Source organism: Equus caballus, chromosome 23 (assembly GCF_041296265.1).
Source record: "Equus caballus isolate H_3958 breed thoroughbred chromosome 23, TB-T2T, whole genome shotgun sequence".
NCBI lineage: Eukaryota > Metazoa > Chordata > Mammalia > Perissodactyla > Equidae > Equus > Equus caballus.
Window position 1 is genome coordinate 51,486,426 of NC_091706.1, and position 19,127 is coordinate 51,505,552.

At 42.1% G+C, this 19,127-nt stretch overlaps 1 protein-coding gene across 1 annotated transcript in view; it reads right to left on the minus strand.

The window, feature by feature from the left end:
• SAXO1 (stabilizer of axonemal microtubules 1) overlaps window positions 1-19,127 on the minus strand; it is an 80,033-nt gene that overhangs the window by 17,578 nt on the left and 43,328 nt on the right. The window contains exon 2 of the mRNA XM_005605025.4: window positions 3,118-3,297. Within this exon, the coding sequence (XP_005605082.1) occupies window positions 3,118-3,297 (180 nt within the window). The remainder of the gene's footprint in view (window positions 1-3,117; window positions 3,298-19,127) is intronic.

The window sequence follows — 19,127 nt, forward strand, 5'->3', positions numbered from 1 at the left end:
TGAAAAATACAATACCTAAAATAAAACATTCACTGGATGAGTTTACCAACAGAATGGAGATGAAGAAGGAAAGACTCAGTGAACTTGAAGATAGATGAATAGAAACTGTCCAATCTGAAGAACAGAGAGAAAAAACACTGGAGGAGAGAAATCAACAGAGCCTCAGAGACAGAAAAAAATACTTGAACAAATAGTGACCAAAATATCCCCAAATTTAGCCAAAGATGCACAACATCACAGGCTCTGAAATTGCCCAAGCAAGTCTAGAGCTGAGACCTATTTCTGCATGTCTTAATTCTCAGGTCCCGTCTATACAGGGGCGTAAGCATATCCCCAGGGGTATGGATGAGCAGAGAAGTCAAGTATGTATGTGAACAGAAAATATGTAAAATTCAATGGGTAGGGAAAGATTCAAGCCCACTACCAACTTTCTTGCTTCTTTCCTGGCTTTAGGAGAGCATTCCAAACACCTTTTCTCTTTTAGCTCTTCCCTCCCTTACTCTCTTCGGTTTACCCAGGAGTCTTGTCAACAAATGAAGAAATCTGTGCTGCCAACTCCCTGGCCCCTGCCCTTCAGCCAAACTCTGAACCCAATTCCATCTTCCCCGCTGCGCCTCCACTTCTCCCCACCCGTGATCCCACTCCCTTTAGAATAAAGGTCTAACAGCATCCTGAATACTCCCCTCTTTCTTCAGAGACTATTAACTTTGCCCATCTTTAGGGATCTAGTTAGCTAACAAAATAACGTCCCAAAATGGGGCCCAAGTGTTTCACAAGGCGACATGCCTAAGGGGAAATGAGGCATGAAGTGCAAACCTCTTATTCATTAATTGATCTCAGTTCTATCTGAATAAAGGCAAAATCTATGTGAGAGAATTACCAAGGGCTGCAAGCAACAGTTTCATACTAAGAAGGGCTGAAATCATGAGCATTCCCCTCACAGCACCTGCTGTAAATCCCCAAGATTTACAGTCAGTCAGAGTTGTGCGCAGCTGTAATCATGCCTCGTGCTGGGATGATAACCTTTCCAGAAACCAGGTGTTTTTTGTGTCTGGTCTTAATCACCAAACCCAGCCAAGCCCTGGGCCACATGACTTTTCATTCAGCAGGTGGCAGCCCCACGTCCAATCTCAAAAACTATACTGGATTAAACTTTAGATAGGGAAGTGAGTGGGACATTCTGATAATAAGGGTTCCAAGGGCAGAAGGTGACAATCCATGCAGATACAGGTGAGTGAAAACACAGGGCTGACTCATCCCTTCCCCCAGAAGTCTCCTGTGGAGCACCCAGATGATGCTTCTCTACCTTTCCTGATAGGAAATAGTTGATTGTATGTATACGTATATGGACCAGAGTCTCTGCTGAGTTTACAACGTTTAGAAAAAATGGTTGGTCAAATCTTGATTTTTGCTAATTTATCTCAATAAAAGCTCACCTGAACTCCAAAAAAAAAAAAAAAGGAGCCTGATAGGGACATAGTTTTGTTCTTGGTCTCTGAAAAGTAGTGCCTAGCATGGCAGGCACAGGGCTGAGAAATGATGAAACCGAGGAGCAGAGGAAGAGAAGAGATGCCCTCTGCTCATTTCCCCCTTAGTTTTCTCTCCAGGGAAGGAAAGAAAGGAGAGGAGAGAAGTATTTCTGTTTTTTTCCCTTCATGGGTAACCTTGATGCTGCCACTTTTTCTTTTTAAGGCCCTTAGGATCATTAACAACTTGTTTTGGAAATTCTTTCAGTGTCTGCATTCCTCCACTTTGGCCACATCTTGACATGAATAATATTGTTGCTCTGGCAGGACAGAGGGAACTTCTGGGTGATATGTTTATTGTAAGTGACACAAGGCAAGGATAATTTAGGACAGGTCAGAGGGGAAGTTTTTGTTTTGCAAAGCACTATCAGGAAGGGGGAGGGTGTGTGGGGTTCCATCTGGGGGTCTCAGATCTGGGTGACAGGACAGGGCTCCTGCCCCAGAGAGAGGGTTTGCCCTCATTCTCTTAAGTTTGTGGGCAACAAATAAGGGCATCCCTCAACATCCACCCCTCACAGCATCCTTTTCTCTATTTCTAGGACAGGAAAGATATCCCTTATATAACAACGTCTGAAGCTGCCCTGTAGTTTACATCTCACAAGGCGCTCTTGATTTCCTGGAAACTGCGTGTAAGGAGATGAGGAGACCATTTTGCAGACTATTCTTCAACACTACTCTTATCCTTCTTACCAATTACGTATCTCCTATGTATACGTAATAAGCTGAGACTTTTCAATAGCATTGACCATGGTTTCTTAAAAGGAAAAGCAATGCTCAGGAATGGTCCACATCTCTTTTTGTGGTCTTTAGACTCTCAGAAATTAACAGTCTGGTTTTCTTGGTAAAATGAAGCTGAAACTTTAAAGTGCCTATTGTTTAATAAGTCATAGGCTGAAAAACAGGTTGCATAAAATACAATTTTTTTAATGAATCAGGACCCAGAAACATTGTGCTTAAACCAAATCATTTAAGATGATGACTTAGCATAAAATGACCCCTCAGTCCAGATACCTCTGCAGCCCTAATCCATTGAGCCCTGTGGTTCGGTCTCTGCACAGACCTGGATCTAAAGAATCAGTACTTAGAAGTCAAGAGCAATCTTGAAAGAAATACATTCTTTGTTCATATTCTTCAAGGACATTCAAGGGGACTCCAATTCAAAATCTATAGCATAATTTCAAAAAAGCTCACTCTTTCTCTCCACTACCACCATCACTACCACCACCCAAGCTGACCTGGAGCTGATGTGCCAAAGCCCAAAACTTCTTTTTCAGCAGCAGCTCCTCTCTTTCTATCCTTGCATTACTTTACTTAACCTCCAACCCTTTGTTATGTAGATCAATTTAGTCTTCCCACTCCCACCCCCAGCAAGCAAGAATCCTTTAAGAGGAGGTTGGAAAAAACTGAACAGGCTAATAAATGCAGAATTTTCTTTCAGAGATATAGTAAATTAACATTAAGGCATTAATAACATATGTTGATAGTGCATGATAATGCAATACTGTGCATTATTTGACTAATACTCTACGTTAGTACTGTACATTACTCCATTAGTGCTGTACGTTCCTATATTTATACTACTTGCCCTCACCTTGATGTGGTCAGGCCTTCCATTGGAATGGACCCTTTCTGGTACTCCAACCTGGGCTTGAAGGACTCTCTGGGCAGGTAAGAGTGGTAGAGAGGGTAGTTCTCGGTGTATTCGGAGAGAAGACATGGTTTCTCTGTTTTATCGTAAATCTTGGTAGGGAGATGTGGACAGTGATGCCGCCTATAAAAGACACATGAAGTTAGGTCGCTTACCTTCTTAAGAAGAGTACATCCGGTTTGATAACGCTACCTCCTCAAAATGTGACCCAGACATAAAATCATATGAGTGCTGGCATTGAAAGTGGAAATTTAACCCTTCCTTTTCTCTACTAACCTATGTGAAATAGCCAGAATTTTTTAAAAGGTCTATAACTGCAATTGGTTAGTCATCAAAATTCCTCGTTCATAAAATTACACACAAGTGTGGCTGATGTTCAGCCACTACACATATCATACTGCTTCTTTAAATACCGAAATACTTCCACTCCATAGGAGGTAAATGGTTGTGGCCCTGAGCCCTGTGAGTGCCAACCCAGCTGCCCCTATAACCTCCCGAGACCTCCCTGTGCCGCCCAATCACTCAGCAATTAAGGGCTTGATACCTGACCTACCAGGGTGCTCCAAGGCTGTGCGCAAGTATCTCTCTTCACTGGTTCCTGGTCAATTTGGAACCTCAGTGCACACAGAGTAGCACACACATAGCAGAACCACCTCAGTTCTGAGTGTACTAAACTCCACCAACTTCATGAAACCACTTTCATATTGAAAATCTGGCTCATTTATTCTTTCAGGTCTCACCTCAACTGTCGCCTCCTTAGAAAGACCTCCACTGATTATCTTATACCTAAACTACACCCCACGACCCGCTTCCCTCCCACACAGTTTCTCTCACCATTGGGCATGCCTTCCTCATCACTCATTGTGATCTGTAATTGGCATGTTTGTTGATCGTCTGTCTCATCTATCAAGCTCAGGACCTTTTCTGTCTTGCTCAGTGCTTCAGCCCTGGCACCTCACAGCCTCCCTGATGCACAGTAGCTTTTAATAAACATTTATTGAATAAATGACTGAATACATAAATGAATGGATAAACTTTATGCCTCAATATGCAGGTATAGGATAGATAATAATTTGACATTATGATTTATAGTGAACTTTTCCATTTTACACGCACGATAACAAATGAACCTTATTATTCTACTTACAGCTGGACAAAGGGCAGCTGCTTGAGCTCTCAAAAACTAGGCAGTGTATCAACTATTTGTGTGTCCACCTACAATCCTTACCAACCAGTTAGGGCATCACTAGTCTTCAGACACCAGTTCATCAACAAAACTCCTTGTTAGTGATTTCCAGTTTAGTTGTACCGAGGATTGGCAAAGTGATAACATAATTTTTTTTTTTTTTTTTGAGGAAGATTAGCCCTGAGCTAACACCTGCTGCCAATCCTCCTCTTTTTGCTCAGGAAGACTGGCCCTGAGCTAACATCCGTGCCTATCTTCCTCTACTTTATATGTGGGATGCCTACACAGCATAGCTTGTCAAGCGGTGCCGTGTCCACACCCGGGATCCGAACCAGCAAACCCCAGGCCTCCAAGAAGCGGAACGTGTGCACTTAACTGCTGCGCCACTGGGCTAGCCCCGATAACAGAATTATTTTTAAATTTTTTATGCTGAATTGATTTTAATTACAGAAATTAAAATATACAGTTCTCTGGGGCAGCACGTGGGGGAGGGAGAGAGAAACAGAGAGAGAGAGAGAAACAGAGAATTTATCCCTGCTCCAATCTAAAGCTATTTTCCAGGCAACAACTAGCAGGCTACTCCTGTTGTTAATAAGTTCAACCCTCTATGCAAACGTGGCTGCCAACATTTACTGTTACTGTGTACGTCTCCGCTAACCCCAACCCCTGGAGAAGATGATCAACCTCGCACTGTTCATATGGGTAGAATTGCATATAAAGTTGCTTTAGAAACATCTCTATTTTCTTCTTTGTAGATTTGTGCATTGGACAAACCTTATGATGATATAAACTTGTCACATTTACTTTTTATTCTTGTTATTATAAAAGTACTCTTGGTTCATGGGGAACACTTTAGATCTAATTAGTTACAAGGAAATCTCCCATGAATATACTGCTATAGCATGAATATCTGAATTTCATGGTGTTAAATACACTCAATAAAAGTTTAGTGTTCCTTTTTCAAAATGTACGTTGTTGGCACTTAATATACAAAGATGTTTATATTTTATACAAAGTATCTCCTAATCATAGGTACATAAATTGATGAGTGCTTTCATCTTCTGCTCCCTCGAGATAAATTGTTGTGTTTCATAGTAAACAAAATAACCATTTCCCACAGTATAGGAATTATCATTTCTGTGCTCACCATCAGTCCAATTCTGAGATTTCAATCTGAGCCGATCAGTACCGTATCATGTTAAGATTCCAACAAATCTCAAATCAAAAGCAACGAAGTACCAGAAATACCTCAGCAAATATTTATTCACTCACACTCTCTGAGAGAAAAGTCAAGACTTTTTTTAAGAATAACTCAGATTCAGGCGCTTGCAATAAAACAGACTCCACAGATGTAGCAATATTTCCCTTCTCTAGAGCCCCTGTTTTTTAACCAGTAAAATATTGCTTTTATATAACTCCCTGTCCATATTGTTACTTTTTAAAAATGTAACACACTGGAAAGACTTATTCCAAAAGAAAAATAAATATAAAGGAAAATACTACACTGTGATTGGTATCACAAGAGGGGATTTCAGTACAGCAACGAGCTTCCATCCAGACACCGACATTCCATTAAATGAAATTATATTGACAAATATACTTAGAGGGTAGATTTGATTTGACTTGTTGCTCGTTAACTAAACCCTTGTCTCACTTTGAAATTTCAAAAACTCTTATTTGAAAGCAAATGTTTCATTGCCTGACTGCTCATGGGGTCGCCTCTCCTTACCTGTGCTCAAATGCCCCGAACATTCCTCTCAAGACGCCAAGCACCATGCCTTCTTGTTGGTCTGCCCATCCCCTCCTTAAAGAGGATAAAGACCAAGACTGACAGCTCTGTGTCCTGGAAGCTGGCCCAATACTGATATGCTTATTTAATAGATGGATGGGCAGTCCGCAGTTTATAGGAGAATGAACTGCTAAAAGAAAGACATTGACAAGTCCTCAGGAAAAGGAAAATGACTGATTTGTTCAAACATCAGTAGATCCAAAAAGGAGGAGAGAGATTCTGTTTGTATGGGCCTAATTAGTGCCTAAAGAAAGTGTGTGGAATCACCACGCTTGGGGTATTTAAATGTAGGCTTGACAGTCATGAACCAAAGAAATGAGACCTCTTCAAGTTCTCTGATACTCATATCAGTTTAGGAGCTGCCTTGGCCACCTCACTCAGGAGCACAAACAAGCTGAGATGGGGCCAATAGGAAGAGAAGGCAAAGGGGAGGGAGGAGGTTTCTTCAGTCCATCAGAACCCTCTAAAATCTGTCCACGCAGGATTCGCTAAAGGACCAGAGGAAGAAAGAAAATAATGCTAACTTTTTATAATGTTTGGTAAATCGAGTAACATAGACCTTCCAATGGAACCCAGAAAAATTCAACAGTTGACTCCAAACTAAAATCATAGAATTTTAAAATTGAAAGGGGCCATGGAGAATACACGACCCAATGTCCTCACCATGTTGATGAAAAATCTGAAGCTCAGGGAATGATGTACATGACCTAACCATAGACAGAACCTGGGTCTCTATCACACCAGCATGACCATGTACATTTCCTGACACACACCTCACTCAGAGCCATCTGTGACTCAAGGAACCCTAGAACAGATGACAGAACTTTAATTAAGTACTCTGGAGTTAAGTACCTCTAAAAGAGCACCACCCGATAAAAATAGAATGCAAGCCGTGAATGAGAGCCACATATGTCATTTTAAATTTTCTAGCAGCCATGTTAAAACGGTAAAAAGAAACAGGTACAATTTTAATATTTTACTTAACCCAATATGTTCAAAACATTATAATTTCACCATGTAATCAATATTAAAAATTAGAGATATTTTACTTTCCTACTACATCTTTAAAATCCAGGATGCGTTTTACATTGACAGCCCATCTCAATTAGGACTACCACATTTCAAGGGCTCAAAAGCCACATGTGACAGTGGCTTCCCTGTTGGAAAGTGCCGGTCTAGAATCTGAAAGTACAGACAAAAGAACTGCAAGCACTCGAGTGCTAGAAGTTTTCTCTACAAGTGGAGGAAAGACAAAGATGCCTAGAAAAATCTTTGTTGGCTAATATGGAATTTGTCTCTTTCTTGGACTCTCTGACTTGCTTTCATGTGACACAATCAGCGACATTTAAAAGACATGAACAATCAATTGAAGGAGGTTTTCATCATTCTCCTCTCTACACAGAGCCGGGTTTCAGTTTTATGCATCTTGGAGTTGCTCTCTTTCCTGCCACTTCCACTTTTCCAAAATGCTTCCCTTTCTTCAAGGCTCATGTTGAATCCACCACTACTACCACCACCACCACTCCAGGAAGCTACTGGTGGTCCCACTGCATCCTGTTATGGCTGTGACTCTCCTGATTGCCCATGGTGTCATGTCCCTACCTCTCTGAGGATGCTTTCTCTTCTGTGCATGCCTTGCACAGTCCTCTAACTTATAAACTTTCAGGTTAAGAATGTCCACAGTGGCAAACAAAGCTATTCATCAGAACAAAAAAGTTGTAACTCTTCCTGCCACCAAAAGGCAGCATGAAAGTAGCTAGTACAGCATAACTTTGGGCTTTTCAAACAAATGAACTTCCAGTAGTCTTTTAGAACCTCACCTGTTTGTAAGGAGAACAGCATCTGTGGATTTCAGCAGCTTGTCCTGCCTCTCCTGTGGTCTTTCGGAATCCCCTGCTGAGCCTCGCCTGGCATGGGCCGGGTGTGAGGGGGCTCTCCTTCACTCCAGGAGGCAGAGCGCGTGGCAGAAAGGGACTTTGGAGGTAGGAAGATCTGGTTTCAAACCCTCACTCTGCCACTGACTGCTTGTGTAATGTTGAGAAAATGAGTTCCTTAATTTTCTGAGCCTCGATTTCCTCCTCTGTGATATGCAGATAACAACTTCTACTGCTTAGTATGATTATATGGATTAAATCAGATACTGGAGGTAAAATGCTTAGCCCAGTCCAAGGCAAGCACTCTGTAATTAATAGGCTATGTTTACTGAGCAATTACTATACACCATATGAGCTAAGCGTTTTTGGGGGGTTTTTTTTCTTCTTTATCTCCCCAAACCGCCCCCGTACACAGTTGTATATTTTAGTTGCACGTCCTTCTAGTTGTGGGATGTGGGACGCCGCCTCAACGTGGCCCAACGAGCGGTGCCATGTCCGTGCCCAGGATCCAAACCCTGGGCCGCCTCAGCAGAGCGCGCGAACTTAACCACTCGGCCACGGAGCCGGCCCCTAAGCGTTTTAAATATTATCCCATTCAATCCTCACAGCAGTGGTATGAGGAAAGCACATTTATCATCTCATTTATAAACATGGAATGTGAGGCTTAGGAGAGGTTCTCTCGCTCAAGTTCACATAGCCAGAGGGTGAGGAAGCCAGGACTCAAACCCCAGGTCATCTGCCTGACTCTAAAGCCTGTGCTCCTGATCATGGCCATATGTGGCCTGAAGGGATGTCAGCCTGTCCCAATCATTTCTGTTTCCTGGCTGGTCTGACAAACCTGAGCACAGCCAATTAACAGGCACTTCTTCAACGTGTCCCTTCCTAGTCCCCTTAGCCACACTGAGTCTTCCAAGGCAAGACACTCTCTCTTTTCCCATGGACCCTGAAACTATTCTAATATAGAGCAACAAACAGATAGACTTCCAAATGCTTTAAAACTCTGATCTTTCCACAGAACTTTCTTTACCGTCTAAACAAGAGAGTATCGTTAGATAAAATCCTAAGAGTAACAACCAGGAAAAAGAATACGGAACATGGATCTAGAAAGACCCTAGAGAGCAGCCAGCCCTACTGCTTCATCATACAGATGTGGACACTGAGGCCAAGAGGCGCTGAGTCACTGCCCAAGGTCACACAGCTGGTCAGCAGCAGCGTCCACCCCAGGCCCCATATCACCTCCCACGTAACTGACTTCCATTTACAATCCAATTTAAAACTCAAAGTTCAGACTGTTAAAGGATTTGCAGCCTGTTTTTCCTTTTTCCCCATAGTTGGGAGTCTGTGACCTGTCACAGCTGCTATGCAAGGGAGGAATACATTTAGAGCAGAAAATGCACTCTTAGCGTCGAAGAGGGGAAGATGCCAAGGATCACCAAACCTCAACTCATGAAAGTCGTCATTTCATGCCGATGGTTTAGAAAGAGTCCAGGGTGTCTGGAATAACAAAAACTCTGAGATCGTAGAGGCTGGATCTTCTCAGAGGAGGACCATGTCTCCGGAACGGTCTCCTCCCTGAACAGCCCACAAGGCCAACCCGACCAGCCTCTGCGGGTGGGTAAGCCAGTGCTTTTCCTAAAGCACATGTGCATCTACCTGCAGTGGTTTATACACTTTTTAAATATTTACTAAATTTGTTCCCTCGTATTTGTAATATGCCCAGAGGCAAAGGGACACGTGGGAATACTTTTATGAACTGCAAAATAAGAATTTTTGAACATTCATAGATATATGTCATGCCATTCTTGAGACAAGATGACTCATACTCGCTACCTACCTCTTCTATACAGACCTTTAAAGAATCAGAATAGCGAGAGAAATCTGAACAATTCCAGCTTATATGGTGCCCATGGTGCTAGTGAAATGAGCAGGGATTATAAACTAGAACCTTTGGTGGCGACTAATCCTTCAGGGGACCAGATCCTGGGTAACAGAAAGCAAAGCCAAACCCTTAAATATGCGATGAACAACAAGCGACCTTAAAGACCACCCAGTACAAAGATGGCGAATAGATGCAACCGATGTATCAACCAGCACTGGCTCTCTAGGGGCGCCACATTGAAAAGATTCTGAGGTCACAGCCAAATTTAGTGAGAGAGATCATCTTGATTGATTAGCTATGTCTGTCAAGGGTGCTGGGTTAGGGAGGTGGGGATGGGTGATAAATACATGAATGAATGAATCAACAAAAGGGAAGGAAAGAGAGAGGAAGGGAATTCCGGTGGAAATTGACTATTGAAAATGATTGTGGGATTCATATGTTTGGAAGACATCTGGAAGAACAGCAAAGCCATAAAAATATAAATGAAATTGCCAAGAAGAGAAGAGAAAGGAATAAAAACAAAGCCAAAACCTTGAAGAACACCATATTTAGGAAGCAGGAGAAAGAAGTTTTGGGGAGGAAGGGTGGTGACTGACAAAAGGAAGAAAATTTAGCGTCACAGAGGTCAAATAAAGAAAACACTTTAAGTTAAATGCCACAGAAAAATCAAAGGCATGAGGGCCAAGAAAAGATATCTCATTTGGCGGCTAGAAAGCAGCTTTAGTAGGGTGGCTGGGCTGGAACCAAGGAATTAATGTTGCTAAAGGGGTGGGTGAAGAGAGATCACCATGCTGAAAAATCTGTTGGCAAAAGCAGCAAGAAAAGTTGAACAAGAGCTCAAAAAATTACCTAGGGAGTACACAAGAATTGTAAACTATGTGTTCACCATCCTGGGGTAGTGGGTAAAACAAGTGACCTCAGATCATCTTTGTAAGTAAAAGAGACTAGCAGATACGGATTTCTCAATGAGCAAAGACGATTAATGGAGCCAGAGCCTGGACTGCAAAGGAGATATGACTAAGGAGGGAAGGCGGATAGGGTTAAAGAGACAATTTGAGAAGAGTGATGGGAATCTGAGCAACATCAGTCTGATGGCCTTGACCCAGGGCATAAGAGCATCTACAGAGAGAAAGCAGATGAGGTGGGAATGGCAGCTGGAAGAGAGGTTCAAGGTATGCACAGGGCACTCTGGGGAGTGTGTTGAAGGGGCAACTAGAAAAGAGTGCAGACTTGCTTCCAGGAATGGTGATGCTGAAAAGAGGGCCCAAACAGGCCCAGCTGGCCCAACATTGGGACTTCCTGCGGCAAGGCTCAGCAGCTCTGGGGACAGATACTCTGGTGCAGCAGAATGAGAGGCTGAGGAACTTGTGGATGGCAGGTGCTAATGAGAGGATCTCTACTAGGACATGCAGCTATTGGGCTGACCAGACAGGAGAGAAGTCAGCAAGAACCAGTAGCCCTTGGAAGCTGATGGCCTGGAGAGAGCAGCAAAGAAGGTGTTCGGGGCTACCAGAAAGCAGCTCATGGGTTCCGCCAGTCTCTTCCTTCTTGGCAGTCAAAAGAAAGAAGAGTTCCTACTGTGAAAAAAATATTTATATTAATTAGAGAAGACGCATTTATATTAATTAGAGAAGATGAAGATTAATTAGATCTTCAAGAAGGTGCAGTTGTTCGGAGCATCCCTAGGAGATACAGAGCAAGGATTTTGGTGATGGCCCCACTGAATCTCGGAGAGAGACACAGAAATGAACATGCTAATCATCAAGGCACCTTCTCTTTCCAGCTCTTAGAGTCAATCCTGTGGGGGAAGGCAGGTGCCACCCTGGGCTGTTCTGACTTTGCTTGTCTTCTTCCCTCCACCCCCAGACTCTGGCAACACTCTGCTTGGAATCCTACTCCTACCCATCCCCCTTCTTTCAGGTTTCAACTCAAAAATCCCTCCTGCAAGGAGGCCTTCTCGGACCCCTAGATCAGGTCATGTTCACTCTGCTCTTCCTCCCATTCACATACCACACACTTGTAGCCCCCTGCTCAGTTTGACTTCCTGGCTGGCACGTACGTCTTGGGTACCATTGCCTCGGTCCATGGCACATGATGAGCACTCAAGACATGATTGCTGAAAGCATGCAAGAAGAACTGGGGCAAGTATCATCCATGGGTAAGTTCTGTTTACTGTGGTCTGACCCAGCAGCACACTTGTAAATTGTTTAAAAAGAAAATCCAACAGCTAGACTCATATTTGTTTACCCTTGTTGTGTGGCACTTCCTATGTAAACAAAGCCTAGAAACTACTTTTAAAAAACAAACCCTTGAACTTCATCAATTCTCAAATCATACATATACATAATTTCAGCTTGATCACAAATCTAAATGTAAAAGCTAGAATTGTAAAGTTTTTAGAGGAAAACACAGGAGAATATCTTTATAACTTAGAGAAAGGCAAAGATTTCTTATACAGGTCACAGAAAGTAATAACCATAAAAGAAGTAATTAGTAAGCCAGACATCATCAAAGTCAAGAGGTTCTGCTCAAAGATATTATTAAAAAAATAAATAAGCAAGCTTCACATGTAGAGACAATATTTGTAAAACAGACATCTAGCAAGGGACTGGTATCCAGGATATATAAAGATCATCTATAACTCAATAATAAAAAGACCCAAAAAACCAGGCAAAAGATTTGAACAGACACATCACAAAAAGATATACAAGTAAACAATAAACATACACAAAAGTGCTTAACATCATGAATCATCAGCAAAATACAAGTTTAAAACACCATGAGATACCACTACACACACACCAGAATAGCTAAAATTAAAATGCCTGACAAAACCCACTATTGGAAAAGTGGCAGCAATGGCATCATCATACATTGTTGGTAGGAATGTAAAATGGTCCAAACCAATTTGGCAAGAGGTATGGCAGATTCTACATGCTGACCTACCTTCTAGCCCAGCAGTTCTGTTCCTAGCTTATTCATATGACCAAAAACTAGACACAGCCCAGGCATCCATCAATGTGAGACCAGACAAACTGTGGCATAATTGCTCAATGGAATCCTACTCCTCAATAAAAAGAAACAAACTACTTGCAACCACACAACGGCATGGATGAGTCTCAAGAATGTTTTACTGAGTTAAAAAAAAATCAATCAAAAGAGTACATACTTTATGGTTCCATTTATGTGGAATTCTAGATGAGGAGAAACTAATCTTTAGTGGGGAAAAAAAAATCAGATCAGTGGTTACCCCTGGGAGCTAGAGAAGGGACAGATCTGGAAGGGCTGTGCAGGAACTTTCTGGGGCACCGGGATGACTCTGGATCTTATAGGGATGTGGGTTACGCAGGCACATGAATTTGTCAAAACTCAGCATACCCACCTCAAGATTTGTGCATTTTATTGCAAATTTACCTCAAAAGAAGAAAAAGGAAACCAATATTAAACTGTCCTTCACAATATGAATGCTAAACTATTTAGGGGAGAATTTTACTCATCTCTGATTTACTTTGAAATACATAAAAAAGATGGCTAGATGGATGGATAATGGGGTGAATAGATGGAGAGACCTGTCGATCTTAATGATAGAATCTAGGCGGCAGATATACAGTCATTCACTTTAAAATTCTTCCAACTTTGTTGTATGCTTGAAATTTTTCATAATAAAATGTTGAGGAGGAAAAAGAACCCCAAAAATGTCTCTAAAAATCCCCGGATTTTAGATATGGCCATGGCATTGTGGTTATGTAAGAAAATGTCCATACTTTCAGAGAAGCATAATGAAGTATGACAAGACGTCTGGAATTGACGGATGAACCAAATGTGGCAAAACTCAGTAATTACTGATGCTGGGAGATGTGGACAGCGGGGTTTCATCACTCTATTTTCTCCTTTTTGCAGATTTAAAATTTTTTAATTAAAGAAATATTAAAACAAATCCCCAAGAGGTAGGGCCTACATGAATCAAGCGTGTATCTGCTTAAGCAAGAGTTCCCTCCAGGCTAATACGGCTCTAGTCCAACCACCTGGGACAAAACAGGATCTTGATTTAAGCTGATGATAAGTGCAGAGCCAACAACCAAAGGAAGCTTCCCTTCTCACACTCTGAAGTTGGTGTCAGCTGCGCTGGGCTTGTTCCCACATGGCCTTTCAGGGTCCTCCAGCCAAAAAGCAGCAAGCTCGCATACTTAACCAGAGTTTCACTCTCTTCTCAAGAAATCTAGTAAGTACCCGGTGAATTTCAGATGAAACCCGACAGCTGTGCTAAACAAATCTTCCCAAGGCTCTCTTCCAGGCTGTTGCAAAAAAACAATGAAAGCCTCTTTAATCCTATCTTAAAACAATAACCGTCCTTGACCCACCACCTCACCCCTACCCAAGATTGTGCTGCTTACGTAACACTGATTATCTTATCACAGCATTTATCCTACAATATAAAAAAAAATGCTTGCTTATTTGTTGCCCAGACTAGGATCCTGGTGGGGGGGGGGGGGGGCAGGAATCTTTTCACTATTATATAACCAGCTAAGCATAATGCCTGAACACCTACTCACTTCCGAAAATATTTTTGGATAGTTTAATGAACAATTTGTAAAGCACATACAATTTACAGAGCTTCCCCATATGGTCTTATTCTTCCTGCAACCATAAGAGCTATACAGGGCAGAAATCATCAGCCCCCACCATATCCCAGATGAGGAAGCAAGGCCAGGGCTTCCAGACTTGCCCAATCTCACAGAACAATTAGTAGGAAAACCAGGATAAGTGCCCGTTTTGCTGACTCCTCAAGAGATGCTCTTTTCATTCTGTCAAATTCCTTTCTGAGGCAAATTCAAGCTGATCACTCAGAATGTAAGACACTTCTCTTCCCACAATCACAGAGCTTGGAGTTGAGGGTTGCGTGGCCTCTGACTTACTACATTTAAGAGTGAATGGGACCCAGTGAGCGTGGATCCTACTTGGAAAGCAGGGAGAGTAAACAGTTGGATTAACGCCACCACCCATAAAACCCCAGATGTTCGGCTTGATGTTTCAACATGTTTAAATGTCTCATATAATTAATTAAGGTAGAAAGACAACAGTTATGCTGTTAATTTCCACCAGCCAGCTGACATCAACCACTCAACACTGTCAAACTTAAAAAAAACAGCATTATTTTACCAGCAAAACGAGCTTATTCAGGGATAGCAGAGAACTGCAATTCAGGACAAGCAAGCTATGGCAAAACCACAGGCTAGTCCAGTAAACAAAGGAGAAGATTACTTTATAGAGAAAAAAGAGGAAGTTGGGAGGGATTGTTGTGAGCAAAAGTCCACTGGATGAAAACGAGAGTTCCAGGTGGTGAAGGTAACTCATTGGCCGAGGTGTCATTCTTCATTGGCTGGGCGAGAGAAAATCTTCTTTCCTCTGCTAGGGTAGTAAAGTTGTAGGCAACTACCAGCCCAGAATTGTCAAGTAAGCCGCCACGGATGTTTGTGAGCTCTCCCCACTTCAGGGCTTCTGACTCCATTTTAAATGAGATTTCCCTTTATTAATTTTCACAACATGTATTCGTTTCATAATTTCTCCCCTCACACATGCCCCTTTCCTCATTTTGCATCAATAACAATGAAGGGCCATGTTTTTGCCACCCCTTTCTTGGGGATGATTAGGGACTGGCTAGGATGACTCTGAGCTGTCATCTTTGAGATCAGATTACCCCAAGCAGTAGTTCATAAAAGGTCCTCCTCCTCTCTCAGCTTCAAGTTTCAGGGAAGAGCTAGAAGTTCAGGATGAGTCTGTAAATAAAATACTGGTCATCAGCTGCCACTCCCCACCCAAACCTATCTACGTGCACATCCGCCACAGCCCTAAATTTCTGCTTTGAGTTTTGGCAGGTGAACTGGCGACAACTTAGTGGGGCCAAAGACCCAAAGAGCAGCACTTCAGTCACAGCTGCACTCCATCTCTTTCAGAAAACCATCCCAACATCCTGACATCCCATCGCTGGGGTACAATCATGCTTCTTGTATCCTTTGCAGAGTTACTGAAAGGCTGGGAAGCCAGCAAGTGCCTTGTGAATTATCAGGCATTTCACAGTGTTTCTACATGTTCCATTGCCTTGAGCCCCAAAACTTGGTGCTGAAGTATCTTAGCCTCCATAGCGGATTTTCAATGCCTAGGTCTCTCTTGGCCAAAATTTCTGGGGGCTCTTCCTTCTCTGCACAGACACCTGTCTCATGCTGTGGGTAATGGAGAAGACCTGGCTCCCAGCAGCTCTCCCCTGGCCCAGTCTGATCTGCCCCAGCCCTCATACCCAATACCATCTCCCAGCAGACTAGCCACAGAAAGGGGCACTTGAGTCCCTCATAGCCCCAAGGGATGGAGCAAGACATACAGACAGAAAGCTCTGAATCTAGTAGCCAATGCCTAATTCAAACAGTAAGGATTTTCTCCACCGTTCATTGGTAAGCCACCAGCTTTACCATCAAAAACTGAATACTCCCCACGCCCCACTGCTTCTTGCTTCAATTCTTGAAACCTTCGGAATTTTAACTGATAGCAGAATTTCAACAACTGTTATATCGTCCAGCAAAACAGATTTACCAATGCTAACCTACACTTTTTTTTCCTCTGCCTCTAAAGAGCTTTACTAAATTTGAGCCAAATCTCCTATAATGTCATTAAAGTGAAAGAAAATAATTTAAACAATGAGTGGAATGATTTTAGAAAAATAGCCTTATTGCACTAAATTTATTCCTTCGAGTACCATAAATATTTTTAAACAAGCATTTGATTCCTAGGGACTGAAGTCACCGTTACAAGACACCCTCTCTCCTCCTCCCCCCAAAAAGCAAGAGGCTGAATTTCGAGTTTAATTATTACCACAGCTGAGCAGCTGGAACGAAATTACTTCACTCTGCTGTGTGTTCATAATTCAATATGTCAAAGTGGTCTCTGATTTCATTAATGATTTTTCTCTATTTCTCCTCTGATATTTAGTTGAAAGGGAAATTTTTTACCTCACCTCTTTCCAACTGTACTGTTTCAATATATTCTTCTCTCTGGAAATTAAAGCTTACTGATAGTAACTTTATACTGATAGTGTAAAAACCCACTCATTCAACAAAATATGTTGTTACAAAATGTGAAAGGCAATTCACTCTCTTATGTCTGAACAAATATCCTGCTTTATATTGACTGCCCAATAACCAATAACAAAAGGTCCAGGTTTTGCTTTGTTACTTGACAAACACACAAAAATTTCTGGCAAAAAGAACCAAGTTACAAAAATTGTACTTTTTTCTTTTCTTTGGTTTATATGCTTTAGCTAAAATCAGAACTTGTTAAACCCCTTGGGCTTCTGGAAGAATGCAGAGGATTTAAAGAGCATTTCTTACTGGACCTCCCAGATGCTGGCAAATTTCTAGGGAATCAAGAGGTGTTAAGAGAGAACAGGCAGATACACACACACGATGGGTGTTAATTCCGCTCTTGATTTCTGGTAGAAGATAGGCCTTCTTGACAAAAAAAGTGAGATTCATAAAAATAAAATTCTTGGCTCCCTATAATCTTTACAAAATAACCCTCTTCTGTTTCTCATCTCAAATCACCGAACAAACACCATACGTTTCCATTAACCCTGCTAAAAAGTGTTCTCCGTGGGGCTTTCGCTTTTTGTTCATAAAGGTATAAAATTTGTATCCCCATAGATCTGTACACTTTCAAAGATAACAATATGAATAGTCAATATTTATTGAGCACTGACTATGTACAGGCACAGTTAATGCTTTATCTGTATTCTCTCACTTAATCTTCACAATTACTGGTTCTTGGACCAGAAGGCATACAAAAGACACAAAACTCAAGGTTGCGGGTCATACTGCACAAAGCTGGGGTTGAAAAGGATGATCAGAGAACGAGCTCAGCCACATAAGCACACAAGGGTGTTCTTGAGGGAATGGACCTGGGGTCTCAATCTCTGAACCTCTAAGGAGCCTGAGGTACCAAGGGTAAGCCTTCCCCAGCTTGTACCAAATTCCATCCTTTCCTCACCTACCTCTCTTTCTCCTCTTGGTGCCCACACTACCTTAAGCCTCGAGTCCTTTAGGATCTAAGGTAGAGACCATTTCCAGCTTAGAGGATGCTCAGAGAGGCAAAGTTCATTGACAGAACACAGTGTCAGCAGCCCCTCATACTAGGAATTCCAACCCTCTGCCACCAGACAAAGGAAAAGAGAAAACCACTTCCCACAAGCCCTCTCACTGACTAGAATCAGATCATAAAGCCACCTGCAGCTGCAGGGGGAGCTGCAAAGTCAAGGGTCTGCCTTCTTTGGTCACCACAATGGGAAACAGGAAAGAGAGATGGGGTTTGGGGAGTAGCTTGAGTCGCCACCCAACAGAATCTGTTCTCAAAATGATTCTAACAAAGTAAGACATTTTTATGTTTTGTCACTGTAGTACAAGTAATTACCATGGTTAGTGAAAACTCTAATGGGATGACAACAGGTTTTAAGTATCCACAAAACTAATATTGTGCATGTTCATTTACAACTGCACACTATTAGAGAGGGATAGTTGATCCTAAAGCACTAGCACCTTTAGACTAGCATTCAACACAGTTGCCATAAAGTTGCACATCCCAGTAGAGATGGATAAGGATGTCACGGTATACTGTAGGCCAAATGGAATTTCAGAAAACACATAGGCAGACAGGAACTATTTACTCTGTAGTGTTGCCTTGTATTAGCTTAACACATATACACACACACACAGGAATCTCAAAAGGAGCAGCCAAAGCGCAGACTTGAACTTTGTTCTTTGCCTTGCACTTGTTCTCATCATAAAGAGTCTTCACGTGCCTGATGTCATGCTGGAAATGAAAACAAGCTCATATGTCAACCATTCAGCTCCTCTGGTTGCTTGAGCAGGCATTCCCAAATCTGGTCCCTTTCCTCTGTAGCCTTCCAAAGCTGCTTGCAAGGGTGAAAAGAGATAGAAATCCCAGACAGAGAAGATGCCTTGGTCTTACTTACTCTAGCCACATTCCCCAAAAATCCTGACATACATTCACAAATTAAACAATTCAGAATAATAGTACAAGTCTGTTTACTCATTCATGTGTTCATTTTCCCATTTATGCATTCATTCACACAGCATTTGCAAAGATCCTACTACATGCCATGTACCATGTTGGGTGTTAGGCTTAGAAAGAAAAAGCACACATTCTCTCCTAAAAAGCGCA